The sequence below is a fragment of the Mauremys mutica genome, chromosome 1 (assembly GCF_020497125.1).
Source record: "Mauremys mutica isolate MM-2020 ecotype Southern chromosome 1, ASM2049712v1, whole genome shotgun sequence".
NCBI lineage: Eukaryota > Metazoa > Chordata > Testudines > Geoemydidae > Mauremys > Mauremys mutica.
This window is the reverse complement of record NC_059072.1, coordinates 316,050,088-316,069,062: the sequence shown is the minus strand read 5'-3', so window position 1 is coordinate 316,069,062 and position 18,975 is coordinate 316,050,088. Positions and strand designations below refer to the sequence as shown.

General features: G+C 39.4%; 1 protein-coding gene across 2 annotated transcripts in view; it reads left to right on the top strand.

Annotated features, from left to right (window-relative positions):
- The window catches only part of PDS5B (PDS5 cohesin associated factor B), a 220,802-nt gene that overhangs the window by 101,229 nt on the left and 100,598 nt on the right, over nt 1-18,975 (top strand). For both annotated transcript variants that reach the window (XM_045016151.1, XM_045016156.1), the window contains exons 11-16: nt 3,960-4,111; nt 4,897-5,010; nt 7,214-7,295; nt 13,660-13,708; nt 15,274-15,413; nt 15,493-15,608. In XM_045016151.1, coding sequence (XP_044872086.1) covers nt 3,960-4,111; nt 4,897-5,010; nt 7,214-7,295; nt 13,660-13,708; nt 15,274-15,413; nt 15,493-15,608 — 653 coding nt within the window. The remainder of the gene's footprint in view (nt 1-3,959; nt 4,112-4,896; nt 5,011-7,213; nt 7,296-13,659; nt 13,709-15,273; nt 15,414-15,492; nt 15,609-18,975) is intronic.

Genomic DNA, 18,975 nt, shown 5'->3' with positions numbered 1-18,975 from the left:
GGGTTCTGGCCCATCCTGGACCTACGGAATCTCAACAGGTTTATGGTCCGTTACAAGTTCCACATGGTATCCCTGACATCCATCATTCCGTCCCTAGACCCGGGGGATTGGTTTGTGTCCCTGGACCTCCAGGATGCGTATTTCCACATCCATATTTTCGAGGATCACAGGTGCTTCCTCCGCTTCCTGGTAGGGCGGGACCATTACCAGTTCGCGGTCCTTCCTTTTGGCCTTTCCACGGCCCCCAGGGTTTTTACCTAATACATGGCAGTGGTGGCAGCCCACCTCCGGAGGAATGGGCTGCAGATTTTCCTTACTTGGATGATTGGCTCCTCAAGGGCAACTCCCGGTCTCAGGTACAGGCCCAGATGCAATACTTGCTGTCCACATACACAGGTCTGGGCCTAGTGGTGATCGAGGCCATGTCCATGTTAGTACTAGTCCAGTGCATACACTTCATAGGGGCTCTGCTAGACTCCCTAGAGGCCACAGCCTCTCTTCCCTGGGACAGGTTTGAGACACTCAAAAGTCTCATAGCCTCGGTCATGACCTCTGTGACCACGGCAAGAGTGTGCCTTCAAATCCTACGTCACATGGGAGCATGCACTTCCATGGTGCGGCATGCCCGACTCAGAATGAGGCCCCATCTGCTCTGGTTAGCCTCCCAGTATTCCCAGTCCAGGGACAACCTAGACAAGGTTGTCCCAATACCACCCAACGTAGCGGCCGCTCTGCAGTGGTGGCCCCTCCTGAGCAATATGCTGAACAAGATTCCCTTCCGAGAAGCCCCTACCTCACTAGACCTGGTGTCGGATGCCTCGGACCTGGGCTGCGGAGCCCATATAGGGAACATTCAAACCCAAGGCAGATGGTCGACCTTGGAATTGTCCCTCCACATAAACGTCAGGGAGTTCAGGGCAGCATGCCTAGCAGGTATAGCATTCAGTTTGCACCTTCGCGGGAAGGCGGTCAGAGTCCTCACGAACAACACGGCCGCAATGTATTACATCAACAGGCAGGGGGGCACACGTTCTTCAGCCCTGTGCCGGGAAGCCCTGGACCTATGGGAGTTTTGCAGTCCTTCCACTTACCCGGCGCACACAATGTGCGAGCCAATCACCTCAGCAGGGTGTTTTCCCACCAATACGAATGGTCACTCCACTGGGAGGTCGCCCGACAGCTTTTCTGAGAGTAGGGAGCTCCCTGGGTCGACCTCTTTGCTACTGCCCAGAACTGATGCTGTCCCTAGTTCTGCTCCAGGGCAGGGGCAGAAAGGGGGCGATCTCAGCTGCATTCCTCCGGTGGTCAGGCAAACTGTTCTATAACTTTTCACTGTTCCCACTGATAGGCAAGGTCCTGCAAAAAGTAAAGACAGACAGGTCGAGGGTTATTCTCATAGCACCGGATTGGGCCTGCCAACATTGGTATGGGACCCTCCTGCAACTTCTAGCGCCCCCCCCCGCGGAGGCTGCCGCTCCGCCCGGATCTCCTCTCTCAGAAGAGGGGATGCTTTTTCCACCCCAACCTGGCCACGCTTCACCTGACAGTGTGGTTGCTCCATGGTTAAACAAGGAGGAGGGAAGGTTTTCGGAGGATGTCAGACGAATTCTGCTGGAGAATGTACCTTGCCAAATGGTCTAGGTTCTCTAGGTGGGCGGGGGAGTGGAGCGCCTCCCCATCATCCACATCCCTCCAGCTCATTCTCAATGATCTCCTGTCCCTTAGGACCTAAGGACTAGCTCCTGCCTCCGTCAGGGTACATTTAGTGGCCATTTCAGCCTTCCACCCTCCAGTGCAGGGTCACTCGGTTTTCTCCCATTAGATGACCTCCCGCTTTTTAAAGGGCCTAGATTGTGCATTCCCGCATGCCAGGACCCCAGTCCTGCAATGGGATCTGAATCTAGTACTATCCTGCCTAATGGGTCCTCCATTTGAACCCTTGGCCATTGTTCCTGGTCCCATCTGTCATGGAAAGTGGCATTTTTGGTGGCTATCACCTCATCCTGTCGTGTCTCGGAGCTTAGGGCCTTGACATCGGAACCCCTATATACGGTCTTCCACAGGGATAATGTCCAGCTTTGCCCACACCCTGCGTTTCTTCCGAAGGTGGTCCCCACCTTCCATATGAATCAGGACATTTTCCTACCAGTACTCCGTCCTAAGCATCATTTCTCCAATGCTAGATGTATGTAGAGCGCTGGCCTTTTACTTGGACCGAACCAGGCCATTCAGGAAATCCTCACAGCTGTTCGTTGTGTCGGCCAAGCGTATGAGGGGACAGCCAGTTTCCACCCAGCGGCTTTCCTGCTGGATCACCTCGTGCATGCACACGTGTTACGACTTGGTAAGGGTTCCCCCGCCGCCTATCGTGAAGGCGCATTCTATGAGAGCTCAAGCCTCGTCGGCCGCCTATGTAGCCCACGTCCCTATCCAGGACATATGTAGGGCTGCCACATGGTCCTCTGTCCACACTTTTTCCTCGCACTATGCGATCGTTTCCTAAGCACAGGATGACGCCGGGTTTGGTAGAGCGGTACTCCCTCCTGGAAACCTTTAAACTCCTACCCACCTCTATCAGATATAGCTTGGAGTCGCCTACTGTGGAATACACATGAGCAATTACTCAAAGAAGAAAGGACAGTTATCTGTTATGTAACTGGTGTTCTTCGAGATGTGTTGCTCAGGTGTATTCCACATCCCACCCTCCTTCCCCTCTGTTGGAGTTGTCTGGCAAGAAGGGACCGATAGTGAGGGGAGTGCGCATTTCCCCTTATAACGCGATATAGAGGCACCACTCCTGGGGTCGCAGCGGTCCTCCCCCTTACGGGTACTGCTAAGGGAAAAACTTCTGGCACCGGTGCACGTGGTGAGCACGCATACCTACTGTGGAATACACCTGAGCAACACATCTCAAAGAATGCCAGTTATGGCATGTCCTATTTTAAATATCATGTTAGCATTGTGTAATCATTATCCTTCCAGCTGAAGAAAACTTGGCAGGATTCCCTTTGGAGCAATTATTGGTGGTCCTTTATAGTTAGATGGAATAGTCACTGCTAAACACTGAGGCATTCTCTTGCTCTAGGGCCTGAATATCCTGTTTCTGTAATGCTCTGTCCCTGTCAGCTCATACCTAGAGAACAAAAATCAAACCATAGTCTTGCATTGTAGTACTGTGGATTGTGTTCAGTGTAGGTCTTATAACTATTTTAATGGTATTTTCTGTATCATTTGTTGTCTTTGTTATATTAGTATTTGTAAATAAAAATGAAATCCTTCCAAGATATTGAAATATTTTTTGAAAAATGTGGAACACAGAATTCAAAATTTATTGTGGATTAAAGTGAAAAATATTCAATCATCTTCAGCTTGTCAAGCTGCTCACTTTTAATTAGAACCTTGGAAGACTGTGATCAAATTCACTAACTTCCAAATTTGTGCGTTTTTGAAATTCCAGTTAACCATATTTCATTATTCAGTAAACTTTAAAACTGTTTTCATGTATTCTAAATAACATTAATAGCAAGCAAACTGAGGGAAAACTTTACCAATCATTGTCATTTTCTGATTTTATTTTTCTCATTTGATGACATGCTTTCCCCCTATGCAGCCATAAAATAATGGTAGGTATTCAGCATAGTTCCCTGAAGGACAAAAATATTTTGATATTAGAAATATTATCCATTAAAGTCCAGAGGGTTTGTTGCTTACTCAGATATTCGTTTTATTCACATGCTAGCTATGAATGGTGATGAAAATGTTGGTAGTTGCAGATATAATGATAAATATAAAACTTTTTAGTAAACTTAATAAAATGCAGTAAACTTTTTTAAACAAATTAGAATCACTATTTTGGTTTTTTAAGGAAAAAGGAAATATTTCTTTGCCAAGAGATATTTTCTTTTAAAATATTTTTTTAAAATTGTTTTGAGTTCTAAAACTGCGATATTATTTTTTAGTGGAGAGTGAGAAAAGAAGCTATGATGGGACTTGCCCAGATATACAAGAAATATTCATTACAGTCAGAGGCGGGAAAAGAAGCTGCAAAACAAATTTCATGGATCAAGGACAAACTGCTGCATATATATTATCAAAACAGTATTGATGACCGGTAGGTCAGTTTACTAGGTTTTGACGATTAGAGACTTATTATATGGAGGTTGCCTAGCTTTCTAACTTGAATTTATTTTCTGATTGTTAAATGATGATAAAAGGAAAAAATGTATATAATATTTATATAGGTCAACTTGTGTTCTTACTTGGACACTGCCAAGTTGTGTTCCATTTTTTTTAAACTCAGAAGTATTGCTTCAGTGGAGTAGAATTACTCTAGTTCTTTTTTCTGTGTTTTTCACTCATCCCATGTTAGTGTTCAAAAAGTTGTTTGCTTTATTAATTTATTCTTTTGATTTATGCATTGCACATATCAACAAATCTGTAGGGACATATAAACTTTAAAAATAAATACAGTAGAATCAAACACATGCAATGTCAGATGACCCCTTACCCATGAGGTAAAAGCTTCCATCCTCTAAACTCCCTCACTTGGAAAAAGCCTACTAATTCCAGTTTTCTGATCTAAAATAATCTCTACATACTTTGATTCATACCCAAATTCCAATACGCTTGAGTCTAGTAAGCATAGTCTTTTTTGTGTCAGACTCTGGTGGTAGGATTATTATAACTTTAAGCTCTGTTCTGATCAAGTTCTACTTGAGACCATTAATGGGAATTAAGTGGCTTGCTTTCAGATTTCTCAGCAGCATCCATCTTCTTGTGTAAACCTACCACAGACTCTGTTGGTCTGAGAATTTTTAAATGAATGTTTTAGTAATTTGAATTTAGAACCACCTTGCTGCTTTATAGCTAAAGTTCCTTCTTAATATTCTCTTTCAGATTGCTTGTTGAACGCATCTTTGCTCAATATATGGTCCCTCACAATTTGGAAACAAATGAACGAATGAAATGTTTATATTACCTTTATGCAACACTGGACTCAAATGCTGTGAAGTATGTTTCGTATAATAATTGTGAATTTGAATATATTTTACCTTTGCAGCACTAAAAGGTTTGACAGGGTTACTTTATAGAGAATATTTAATGTAGAGATCCTATTAAACCTGGATGGAGCTGCATAGGCCTGTCTTGGGCCTCCAACTAAGTGATCTTAGGCAAGTCATCTAACATCTCTGTGCCAGAGCTGCTTCATTTGTAAAAATGATATTCCTTTGTATTAGTACAAAGTATTAGCACCGCTTTGCGTAAATGTTGGAAAAACTGTAGATGGTTCAGGCCATAGTGGACAAATCCTTTTAATAAATTATCAATAAACATACAGTGCTAAAATGTTATATATAATCTCTTTTAACTCAGGGCTTGAAAAATTTATCAAACACCTACTAATCAGATGACTAAACCCACTAATCATAAATAGATATGAAAGGTGTGCCCAGGAGCAAATCCCTGGTGAGAAGCAAGAGCACCATATCCTTTATAGCTGCTGGAAATGGGGAAGTAGGGGTGCTGTTTCTGGATCATATTTGGTAGCTTGGTCTCCATTATTCTACCCCACCTTCAGTATTCTGGCTGCTCAAAGGGGAGAGTGACGAAAGTAGTCTGTTGTTCAACCCTTTCCCCATAGCACCTGTTTTTGGTAACTGCAGAGCTTGCGTCTGCTGCTGTTCATCGCTCTCCCAAGCAGAAGCATGAATTTGACATGATTATTGATAGTTTTACTGCTTTCTCCAGGGTTCAGAAGCTGACCAAGAGTGTTAATTTCACTGTGCTCCTGTTTGACAGTGCTATGAGCATTACAGTAACAGTGGAGCTCTATGCCTGCAAACTCAGGAAAAATATATATTCTATTTGGTTTACATTTGGTAGATTATTTTAGCCACTCTAAGGGACAGAAACATAATTATTTCCGAATGAAAGCTTTTAAGTGCTGCGTAAGTTGTTGCCTAAGGCCTCCACACTTGCCATTTTGTCTTGATCTTTTAATAGTGCTGCATTGCTGTAGCATGTATTTAACTTGGTCAAGAACAATTTAAAAAAAAGTATCAGAGGGATAGCCGTGTTAGTCTGGATCTGTAAAAGCAGCAAAGAATCCTGTGGCACCTTATAGACTAACAGACGTTTTGGAGCGTGAGCTTTCGTGGGTGAATACCCACTTCGTCAGATGCAAGACGAAGTGGGTGAATACCCACTTGCATCCGACGAAGTGGGTATTCACCCACGAAAGCTCACGCTCCAAAACGTCTGTTAGTCTATAAGGTGCCACAGGATTCTTTGATGCTTTTTAAAAAAAAAAAGTTATTTCTTTAGCATTACTGTAAGAACTGTTACATGGTTTAAGTTGAAAAATTGTGGCATAGATGTCCTTAAAACTGTTGCAGTGAAATAAATAAATAGCTATCTTAAGAGTAGAAGGAATTGCTTTTCCAGGATTTATTTTGGGCAAAATAACAAATGACAAAAAAATCTTCATTCTGCTTTTGCTACTGTTGTTTTTCTGTAAAGGTTCATAAAGCTGTAGCAATACATATTTTAAAAACTATACCTTAATACATTTTAAAAGTTTAAAAAATGCACTTTTATCAACAATGGACTGTAAAATTTGGTGATTTTTGTTTTTCAAAATGATTCTGAGATTAGAGGATTTTTAAAAATGTAAGTTATTTGCCTTTGGGGGAGGGGTTTGATTTTGTTCCTTTATATAATGTTCCTAAGATTCTTCTTACAAGTCCAGTGTGGTCTCTTCTTTGTCAAGTTGCTGCTCCTGCAAATAAAAAAAGGCAGCTGGTTGAAAGATACTGCTTTAAACCAATGGACTTTTAAGTGTTATCTGGTGTAACATACTATGTTTCAAAGTATTTTAGGACACCGAGCTCAGACTTGTTCAAATAAGAACTCTTTGTAGAGGAGACATATGACTTGCACCGCCCTTTTTAAAGGTGAAATAATCAGAAGTTAAACTCTACAGGTATACTAGCAGAACCTTTAAAATAAAAGACAAGCAATTAAACGTCATACCACAGGGGAAACAATTTTATTTATAGTTTGAACTTGTGACTAGTTGAGCAAACCCTGGAAAATGCTCAGCACCTCAAGTTTCATTGAAGTCAATGGGAGTTGAAGTTACTTGGTATATTATAGGTTTACAGGCATGTTAATGAGTAGTAGCTTCTGTCAGTTAATTTTTTTTTCACTTCAGAGCATTGAATGAGATGTGGAAATGTCAAAATCTGCTACGACACCAGGTAAAGGACTTGGTCGACTTAATTAAACAGCCCAAAGTAAGTTAAGTTCCTTCTTGAATTATTTTGTGTGTATATCCCTTATGGCTTTACTTAAAGGGACACACTATTAATTGATGTCCAGAACCTATTACCTGTGAGCTAAAATTTGCCATGCTTACTCTGACAGATGTGAAATCTTTTGGAAACCCAAATAAAATTCTGACAGACTATATATGAGATAGCAAAGTGTGTGTGTGTTTATGGTAGGAGGTGGTTTTTTTGTAGCTACTTGGAAAATTTTTAAAAATATGAAACAGGGTTAAAGAGAGATTTTGTTTGGGTTTAAATACTAGTATTTAAAAGCCACATCTTGCAGGAATGTATTCGGGCTGGAGAATTAGAAATTGAAACTGACCAATCTATTTCTGATGGCAAAACTGAGTAAAGTACAAGGAAGTAAACAAACACTGAAAACTTATTTTTCATCATTAAATAATTTAATTTAACAATAAATTATTTAATTTAACAATAAATTCAATTATTTTCCACCACAACAGTGTGTGTGTTTAAAAAAAAAAAGTATATTAATTATCCTGACAGTGTTCATTTTATGTTTTTTCTGAAAGTTGTTAGAAATTCATTTGGTTATTCCAAAGACAGACAATTTAGTTACAGTTAAAAATGTATATGACAATGATAGAAAAAAATAAACATTTATTTGGAGGTAAGTGTGTTGCATTTAAATATTGAATAATAAATATTATTTCTACAACTTAGTGTAAAATTCTGTAAAATCAGTGTTTTGCTTGACACCTAACAGTATAGCAGAATTTTACACACCCACACACGTACACGTGTGAGTGTGTGTATAGAAGCCCAGTATCCTGTCATCCGAAGGGGTCAATGCCAGGTGCTTCAGAGGGTATGAACAGGGCAGTTATCTAAAGATTCATCCCCTGTTGTCCAGTCCCAGCATATGTTGAAATATGTGAATTTGTTACAAGATTTTTCTGTTAAAGCTTTGAAAATATTTCTAATTTGGGGTGACATCAGTGTCACAAAGTAAATCTTATGTTTCCCATTAATTTTTAAACAAATGGTATGTAGTGTTGAGGAAACATGAGTGATTACAACATTTAGGTATTACCGTGCAATAAGTGTACATAGTATCTACAATTGAAAGCAAAAATGTTAATATGCAGTGTTATGTTTGAGATTCTGAAGACATAACGAGATCCAGTTACTATTTTCACTGAAACTATAATTGCATTCTTTCCCTGTTGCTCATGTATTTCTGCATGTATCAGTATATTATCTAATATGTCCTCTGCAGTGCTGTGCCCTCTCTCTTGCAAATAAATGAACGTTATGATCCAATAGGTCTTTCCTGTTTCTTACAACGACGATGTTATAGGTGGCAGGAGCCAAGTTATATTTGCAGGGGGAATCATTCTAATTTGATGCGTTTAATATCTCAACCATAACACAGCATTAAAGGATTATGATGCAATAATTGTATAGTATGTACAGTTAAATATAAAAAAAAATTCTCCATTTTTTAAGTTGCTTTATTTAAAAAAAAATTAGTTACATTCCAGTTGTAAATTCAATTATTTATTAGTACATTCATGCACACTATAATTTTTGCATGCTTGTTTCTTAATCCTTCAGTTATTTTTCATTGAGGACTAGTACTTTTTGAAATAAGACCGTTACAAGTTTGAAAAATAAACTTTGGTTTTGGATCATTTTGTAGAATGCAAAAAGAAATTTTGTAAAATTTCCTGACTGGTGAAAAACATGATTTATTTTATTCATTGTAATCTTTCTCAAAAATAACCTGAATTTTATCAAACTTTCAAATATCCTCAATGCCTGAGAAATTTCAGTTGAAAGACTGTTATTTTGGAAATTTATATCTACCTGAAAATGAGTGCTTTGTCATCAATTTTAGCATCAGACTGGTGTGACATAACACCATAATATTAAAACTGAAGTTTCAGTCAAGGGTTCCATGAATATTGTATTTTAAAAATAGTTTTGTTATGCTGCTGAAATATTTGTGTTCATATGTGGTGTTTTCATCAGTTTCATACTCTTCTGATGTAAGAAATATTTAGTACTGGAGTGCTGTAGGCTTAGTCAGTCTCTGGAAAAAGTGCTAGAAAAAGAATTTCATACTAGGAAAAACTTCCAAATAAGCAATTCTTAATCCATTCAACTATCAAGTAGTACTCATAAATTCTCTTTGTTAATGATCAAGTATTTCTCCTTATTGGCTATTCCCTAATTGCCCTTTTCTGCATACTTAACTTTTCAGTTATCACCATATGGAATTTGATATCACAATCTATAGTGTCATTAACTTGTGTTTATGACTGCAGTAGCAAAGAGAAGTTAAATAGTGAAGGTGCTGTTGATCTCATTAGACATATTCCTTCACTAAAATAGTAGGGTATATAGAAAAATCGTAAAGCCTTTCTTTAAAAGCTATTAGGAATCCAAATTATCAGCAAAAATAAATTGTCTTGGCATGAAACAGATGTAGATAGTTGCTTTAAGGGATGTTGTGTCATTGAATTGGTGAAGTATTTGAGTTTAAAATGTTAAACAATAAGTGCTTATCTCAGAATGGGTTAATTTCTGCTCATCTACATTCTCAAGCCTAAATAAATGGTCCGTCCCTGGCAGGTGTTGCTCTTGAAGACATGTGAACTGATCACCAGACCTTTTGACTTTTTCAAATGGAGATTTCTCATGTGGTGGTACTTAAGGAGGCTCTTCAGTTTTTCCTTGCTTCAAGATAGATGCGCTTATTTCCCTTGGGTGATCATGCCCCCATTGCAGGTGAAACCATGTTATCTGTAGCAGGAACATGGTGCAGGGTCTTTGCTGCTCCTTCTTCTCTTCCTTACCCGTACTGGTCCAGTAGGTGATTCTCCTCGATTTGGGTTCCCCTCCTCTCTCGGGTCAGACAGTTGAACCTTTGGTACTATAGAGTTAAACAGAGAAGGGTCTCCTGCCTCTAGCAGATGAGCTTTTATTCTTCTTTGCCCTAGGCTCCTGTTCATGAAGATGAGCAGACTCCATCTGTTTCTGTCAGTATGTCTTCAGAATGTTCTGTCTCTTGCAAGGATGTGGGGATGAAAGGCTGACCTGTCCTTCAGGTTACTGATTCTATACCTCTGTGTGGTGATTCTCCTTTCTTCTCCTAGTTTGGACAGGCACATAAAAAGTGTCTGGATCTTGCCTTGCAAAAAGACATTACACCGAAGTACCATTTGATGATTTGTTCGTCTGTACAAGGCCTGTACTCAGACATTTGGAAGAATCCAAAGAATTAGAGAAAAGAAGTAATTTCTCTAAGAAACAAAAAAAAGCCAAAAAGCAAAAATAGAGAGAACTTGGAGAAAGTGGATCTTGTAGACCTGAAATGAGCTGGATTCGGAATGTGTGTTCCACAGTTTTTGACAACATTTATAGCTTCCCCGAAGAGCCATAGTTTAATTCCCAATTCTTCCTAGTATACAGCTTCTCTAGGATGAATTCAAAACTTGATTAAATAGATAGAATGTTACAGTAAGCTTTCCAGAAAGGTAAGTGTCTTGATTTCCTTCAACCTGTTATAGGCAAAACAAAGTTTTGGTAGTGGTGGTATCTGTGAGGGAGTCTTGTGATTCGAGTAATTTCAAATCTGGGCTTTTAAGCTGGTTACCTGAGACATAGTGTCCCAAGTTATCAATGCCTTAGTCTGCCTGCATTTTCTGATAAAATGCTTCCTGATTCCAAAGATTGCCCCATATGAGAGCCCTGTTCGGTGCTGCAAGGTCAAACCACTCAGATCTTGTGTCCTCTATCTCATCTTTTAACACATCTGAAATCTGGAAGTCCTGGAGGCTCTGAGTCTGTTGACTTCAATATTTAAGCTTGTTCCATGAGCCTGTTCCAGGAGTCTGCCGCTTCACTTAATTTCATACTGAGATCAGTGGTTCCAGCTTCTCTCATTACCTGGTCATCTTCCTGTAGAATTCTGAGCCTCCTTTCAGGGGTAGGAGGATTGCCATCAGTTGTGGGGTGTTGGTTGCCTCTGATGTCCTCATGAAAAGCTGGACAGCCACACTGAACAGTTGATTGACTAAAGACATTAGACTTCCAGGAGGAAAGAAATGGCATCCCTACTGGCTGGCAAATTTATGTTCAAAATGAGATGATTGATCACCAAGAGATTATTCAAACAGACAGTACTTCAGTAATAGCATATTCACTGTAAACATAGGAAAGGATGATGAAAAATTGTTGGGGGAGGGATAGCTCAGTGGTTTGAGCATTGGCCTGCTAAACCCAGGGTTGTGAGTTCAATCCTTGAGGGGGCCACTTAGGGATCTGGGGCAAAAATTGGTCCTGCTAGTGAAAACAGGGGGCTGGACTCAATGACCTTTCAAGGTCCCTTCCAGTTCTAGGAGATTGGTATATCTCTAATTATTACCTTTTTTTTTTAAAGCCGTTGTGGACACTGATGCTCTATTACACTAAGCAGAACTGTATTTTCAGTTTACCTGAGTAATCTATCTAGCAAGAGTCCTCAGTGTCCAAGTTGAGAGAATCTTTATTCCCACCCATGGAATGGGAACTCATTGTTTCAGGAAATCTGCATTCTTGGGGGAGATACCAACCGATCAGTTTGTTCTCTGATTTGAGTAGGAAAGTAGTTAAATTGTGCAAAAGATTTATACAAAGGAATGTTTTCTGTGGAAGCCTTCTCTATCAGACAATATATAATTTCACGCTACTGCCTGTGTTTCCATATATGTTAAAGTTAACATTAATGCACCACTATTCACTTTCATATTTCTGTCCTGCTCCAAAAATCTGACATTCACTCAGAATTTAGGATTCCCATACCTTCTTTCACAGGGCCTAGTCAATCACCAAAGTATGACACATGTGCTGGGAACTTAAAGGTTCAAAGTCACTCCCTTCTGGAGTTAGATTGCCATAGACACACAATGGTCAAAATTGCCTTATTAGGTAGATATCTTGTCATCCCAAGGCCTATATAGCTTGGTTGCCTGGCTTTGTTTGGTATTAGGAAAGATTTCCCCTAAAAGAATGCAAAAAAGTGAAATTTGCATGGGCATGATTTTCCTCCTTTGCCTCCAGTTCTCCTTCTATGCCCCAAAAATGCAGGTCTGGAGCTTGGTCTTTCCCTTAGTACCTTTTTAAACATAATTTCTTGACTAGAACCTATTAAGGATAAGGCTGAGGCCTTTGTCTCATCCTGTAGTTAAGTGTTTCTTTGGGGAATTTTTTCTTGTAAGAGATGGTTTAGTAATTGGTTTAACTGCCTACAGGAGTGATACCTACAGGAAGAAGCCAATAGATACATTTTTTTAATGTTCCAGAAATCAGAATTACAGATAAAGAAAAATGTCCTTATTGGAATAACTAATAGCAGTTGTCTGGTAGCTTTATATGCTCTGAATTTCTGAAACATTCTCCTTTCTCTCCCTCACGCCTCATACCTAGCAAAGGGAGCCTAGTTCTTAGTGTGAAATACCTGCATGTGGAGTTTAAAGTCCTTCTCCAACATTTGAGTCATTAGTGAACAAAAAACTGCCTTCTCCTTTTCTGACATCACATGCACATTTTTTTGTGCTAGGTATGACATACTCATTTGTAGTTATTGGGACGTTTAGTATGAAGGAGATTGTAAATGTCTCAGTAAAATACAAATAGCATGGTCCTCCAGAAATGCATTTCTGCTCCTTGCTATTGCAGGTGTTGATAGTTGCTTTTATAGTTGTGTTTCTGTACTGTTAGTCACTCTTGTTCCTCTGTCTCTCAAAAACAAGCACAAACCCCCCCCCCAAAACAAAAAAAAACCAAACCCTTCAGTTGAACAGTAGCGACAGCCATGGTATGAACTTGCTTCATTCATTGTAGTGAGAAACAAACTTCAGCTGGGGTTATTTATATACTAACTTTTAGAAGCAGTTAAAAACAAACAAAATCCCTAAGATAATAAAATGCAAAAAACTGTGAATGCAGTGTTATGATTAGATTTAAATACAAAAGGTCATTAAATGCAATGTTTCTCATAGAAACAGCTCATCTTCATTGTGCATAAAATATTTTTAAATAGTTGAACTATTAAATGATTGTCTAAATATATCCATAATACGCCATGAGGATGTAGTACTGTTAAATGAAAACTTTAAACTTTGACTTTGTGATTAAACATCTAATACTGATGTCATATTTTTTTTTGCGTGTAATGTACTTGGGTTTTACCCAGCGTTAGTAATAAGTCTGGTTCTGATTATACAGCTTTACAGAGTTGTGCTCACACTATATGCATTTGTTAGCATATAATGTCAAGTCTTCACTTTTAAACAGATTTTTCTTATTTTGTGATTTTTAGACAGATGCCAGCAGTAAAGCTATATTCTCAAAAGTGATGGTCATTACGAGTAAGTCTGATTAAATATTTTATGCTATTAAAAATTAGAATTGAAATATGATACTTCCTGTTTTTCAAATATTTTGTACATTAGCCTGTAAAGTATTGCAGCAAACTTTGTGTTTAACTTTGTTTTTTAATGCGGGGGATCATCAAGGCAACTGTAAAAACACTTTTACTTATAAAATAGTCCACAGTCTCAAATCACAGAATTAGTTTCATGGTACTGATATTCTTTCTCACACTTTGACAGCATTTCTAGAGATTACAGTAAAATAGTGAGATGAATATGGATGACACAAGTAAACAACTTGTCCTTCAGCATTTACAGTAGCACACAAAATATATTAGAAGGTGATGTTGGCTGCAGATTTAATACAGGCTGTTTGCTTAAGATTTGTATTGAGTGTGTGTTCCCACAGTGACAGATGTTCATGAACCCAAGGGACTTGTCTTTTGGTGTAGATGATCATTTTAAATGTGAGACTTCGTACGAGAGAGAACCTTTATGTAAAATCTTCAATTCTTCCAACAAGAAACTAATTAAAGAAACATGATAAAGTAAAGAACTGGAGACCATTAAAAAATAAAAATCTTAGTTTAAAATTATTTTTTTAATTTATCTTAAAAATCATGAATTATTTTTATCCAGTCATGTTCAAATAACAAAGACTTCACATAAAGTATGACATTTGTGGAAGAGTTTAGCACATGATAGAAGTTCCTGTTGTTTGCCTTTAGCCTTCTCCTGAATCTTTTTTTTCCTCCATAGTAGGAGGGATGCTCAGCTTCTAACGTCTTGTTTCCTTCAGTTCTAGGCTACATAATTTTCAAAATAAATATTTTGGTATGACATTGTCGAAGACAGATTGCTTTTCATTAGCTTTAACAGGCGTGTTGTCATCATCACTCCATTTCTTAATGTACCAGCAGAAAAAGTGTGCTGATTAGCATTAAAAGCTACCATTGCTAAAAGACTTTTTTTTTTTTTTTGGTTTGCTTTTTTAATTCAGTAATCTTCTATTTACTGTTTAAGGAAGGGCTTCTCAAGCTTTTTTCTACTTTATAGATCTCGTCACAAAGTATAGGACTAGTGGAAAAGTAATTTTGTTAAAATGGCAGTGAGAGACTCCATGTTTATATGCAAGTGATATGTAAATTGGATAAAGATCAGTTTGTGTAAATATATTTTGTATTTTTAGTAAGTATCAGCCTTGCTGTGTTGTTTCTGATCTACATCTCCCTAGTAATAAAGTTTTTATAGGTCAAATGCTGGCCCATAACCATTTCTGCCCTCGCTCTTTGTATTGCCAGCAGAATAGGGGAGCCTCAGGCAGCAGCAAGGAGAGAGAGCTGTCTGGCCTGGGTTCTACAGGGGAAGCAAAGAGAGGAGGCTGAGAGCACAGGGGGAAGAGATTTAGAAATGGACATTTTAGTTAAAATCTGCAGCAGTATGAAATATGAGGCTTCATTCTGTTTTTCCTCTTCAGTGCTTTTATTAAGCAAGTAAACATTTTGTTTAAAAATTAAAATTTGCCAAATTGATACTAATTTGAAGATTTTTAATATTTAAAGGAAACTTGCCAGATCCTGGTAAGGCTCAGGATTTCATGAAGAAGTTCACTCAAGTTCTGGAAGATGATGAGAAAATAAGAAACCAGTTAGAAATGCTTGTTAGCCCATCATGTTCTTGCAAACAGGCTGAAGGCTGTGTGGTAAGAATAGCTTTCAGAATATTTGATGATATTTTGGTAACTGAATTGGGTTTTAACCTATTTCAAATATATATTGCAGCGAGAAATTACAAAGAAGTTGGGCAATCCCAAACAACCTACAAACCCTTTCCTGGAAATGATTAAGTTTCTTCTGGAGAGGATAGCCCCTGTGCACATTGATACAGAATCAATCAGGTATGTATTTTGATTGGGTTGGAGATAAATTAAATGGAAGCTTTGAGATGTAAATAGTGGCTTGTCAAAAAGACACAATCAGATTAAAATTTTTAGATGTTGTATTATTGTATCTGTTATTAGTAACATCATAGATTAAAACAGTGTTAAATTTAATTTTTCAGCATTTGTACTGTTACTTACTTTTCCCATTTCATTAAACATAGAAAATAGCTGAACCACTGAGATTATTCCATTTAAAAATCTACACGAAAATCTTTGTTTCCCACATGGTTTTATCTCAGTCTCTGGTCAGGTCATGAAAATATTATTTTAAAATTAATATACATGAAAACCTACATGAATTAACCTACATTGAAAAGTTGGATTGGATTTCTTGTTTTCTTTTTAATTATTAGAACCAGTTAATTGTATCTCCATTCCAAAAAAACTGGTCATATTGTAAGTATGAGCAATCATAAAAGCAATAGAAAACATTCACATTTTAATTAACTGTAATAATATCATGTAGTTCATTACAAACAGTAATATTTATATCACTGTAGACATATCAGTTGAACTCTATACAATTAAATACTTCTAAGTGGTGGAAGGAAAAAAGTATATATGTGATAAGAGTGCAGAAGTGTACAGCTTTGCCACAAAACCAGCTTTCCTTTTCCCACAGTCACCTACCTCACTCTGTACATACTTTCCAACTTCTGCAACAAAGGAAGTAGGAGTCCTGCAGCCTCAGTCACTACACAACCCTCATTCATTCAGTATCTTGTGCACTGAATAAGACAGGGGTCGGTCCCATGGAAATATCGGTATATGATCATGTAATTGAAATCTGTCATAATCTAGCCACAAAGAAATGCAGAACTAAGATTATACAGACTGTGTCTATTCTCTCAATTCTTAACTTTTGAGTGTTTGACTTTTCAACCTTAACAGTGTTTTGAAGTAGTTGGTTTTTGTATGCAATTTCCTAACTTTTTAGAAAGCAACATGAAAAAAACAGAAATTCTAGAATTGGTAACCATATTAACCTATTTGTGGGTCATTAGCAGGCCTTTAGAGTCACATCACAGACCTTTACTACTTGTCCTAATGAAATAACTGGTCACAGTAATAGGCTTTGTCAGCAGAAGGCACAGCTATTTGCAAGACAGCCTGGATTTGGAAGTGTTGGATTCTAATCTAGGTTCTGCAGGGGAGTGTGCATTCTCCCTCATAACCTCTCTCTGCTCCCCACCCCCTTCATTTGAGTCAGACTGCTTTCTCTTCCTCCTTCATGCTGTCTGGGGGCTAGCACAGGGTATTGAGAGCCCTGCTGTCAATGTTGGTGCTTGGTAAGTAATTGCAGGAAAAGCCTTTCTCAGGGCTTGTCTATACTTATGGCTAAATCAGCACTGCTGTGATCGATGCAGCGGTGTCAATTTAGTGGGTCTGGTGAAGACAAGCTAAGTCGATGGCAGAGCGCTCTCCCATCAACGTCTGTACTCCACGTCCCCGGGAGGCAGAAGGTAAGTTGGTGGGAGAGCGTCTCCTGTCAACATAGTGCAGTGTAGACACCGCTGTAAGTCGACCTAAGTTACATTGACTTCAGTTATGTAACTTTTGTAACTGAAGTAGTGTCTCTTAGGTCAACTTACAGCTTTAGTGTAGGCCAGCCTAGCAGTCTCTGCAACCCTGGTGTGAAGCATGCTTGGTGCCTGCAGAATGTTCAGAGAATTTAGCTGCAATCCTCTGAGCATGTCGAAGTGGCAGTTCTCAGAGGCTTATGACTTAGATGGGTTTCTTCAAATTTTTAGAGTCCGCATAAAAGCAGTTCACTGACTCCAGAGTGACTCTCTTGCCAAACTTCAGATTGCCTGTTCCAAAACATGCAGGCTAGAGTTTTTTCAAAGAAACGGTTTGTTGTCAGTAGCTACCGGTGTGATGCTCTGCTCTTGTTCGATGATAACAGTCGGCTGCGTGCGTGTTCCCTCTGTGTGCTGCCCCGGCTCTGCGCAGATAGCTGACTCAGCAAACACCAAGAGAATCCCCAAAGACCACAGACTCTAGTAAGGTACGAAGGAATCCGAGCCAGGTTTATTGTCAAACAAAGCACAGTAATAGTTTCCTATAGACTCTACAGGACATACTACGAATATGTGCCCCCTGGCAATGGACACAGCTCAGTCAGTGGCGGGACTTTCCACTGCCCCTTAGGCTGCACAAAGATGTGCGCTCCGGGGCCTATTTTTATACAGTTACAGGACAGATTACTCATTCCTACTGACGTATTGAGGTACAGCCCCTTGGCTGATTAGGGTGCTGTCTCCCCTTTGATCGTGTTGTTCCAGACAAACAGATCTATCCATTATGCTGTCCTGTCTTTAAGATGCACCTGCCTGTTCCTTTTTATGTCTGTGGAGTGTCCTGATGTCATCTTGGCACAAGTTCCGCTTCTCGCCACTTCTGTGAGTGGGGCCTGCCTCTGGCTCACAGCCCAGCTTTTGCTTAGCAATGCCTGGAAGTACTTTGGTTCAGGCTGCAGGCCTCAGACTAGGCCTCTGACACAAGAGGTTATGTTTCAGGGCTTCATCTTACTGCACAGTTGTAAGAATTTTTTGATATGGGGGAAAATGCATTGTTTTGCTGTGCTTCATTTCCTGAAACTTTTGATTGATTTTCAGGGTCTTTCAATAAAAGCCTGGTGAGAATAACTGGCATAGTTTTCAATTAGAATAGTTAGTGTTAGTACTTTATCCCCATCCTTTTGGTGGTTCAAATTTTTTTTTTCTTCTCCTCATAGGGAGGGCTGTAGGCTTCCGGTTTTTTTCCACCACCGCAGCACAGTTTTTATACCCTGCCTCCTTACGGGGAGAGTACGCTCCCTGAGGGGCATGTCTGGCTCTCCAGGGTTCAAATGCTGCAGTAGCTGCAGGTTGTCTGTCTCTCGCTCTCTCTCTCAGACGGGCACTCTCAGTATGTCTGGTGTCTTGGCAAGACACATATACCACAGAAGTGCTCACACTGTCACAATCTGAAAGCACCAGAAAGACGAGATCTCCAACTTAAACTTCTCTTCATGGAGAAGTCTTTCTGCCCTAGCGTCTGAGCCTGAGGTACACACCCCACCTGGCCAGAAATTGCCAAACGTAGCCTCTGACAAGGACCCTTCTTCCATGGCCCGGGCTTCCAATCAGCCTGCCAAGAAGGCGGCAAAAAAACAGAGTACCACATCCCCGACCTTGGAGTTGGCCAAGAAAAGGCACTCCGCTAATGGGCAAACATTCATAGTACCAACCACACCTGCCACGTCAGCCGCCAAAACAGCGGGACCTTCTGGCACCGTCAGTACCAAGAAAACAAAAGCCGCCAAACAATCGAGCTCAGA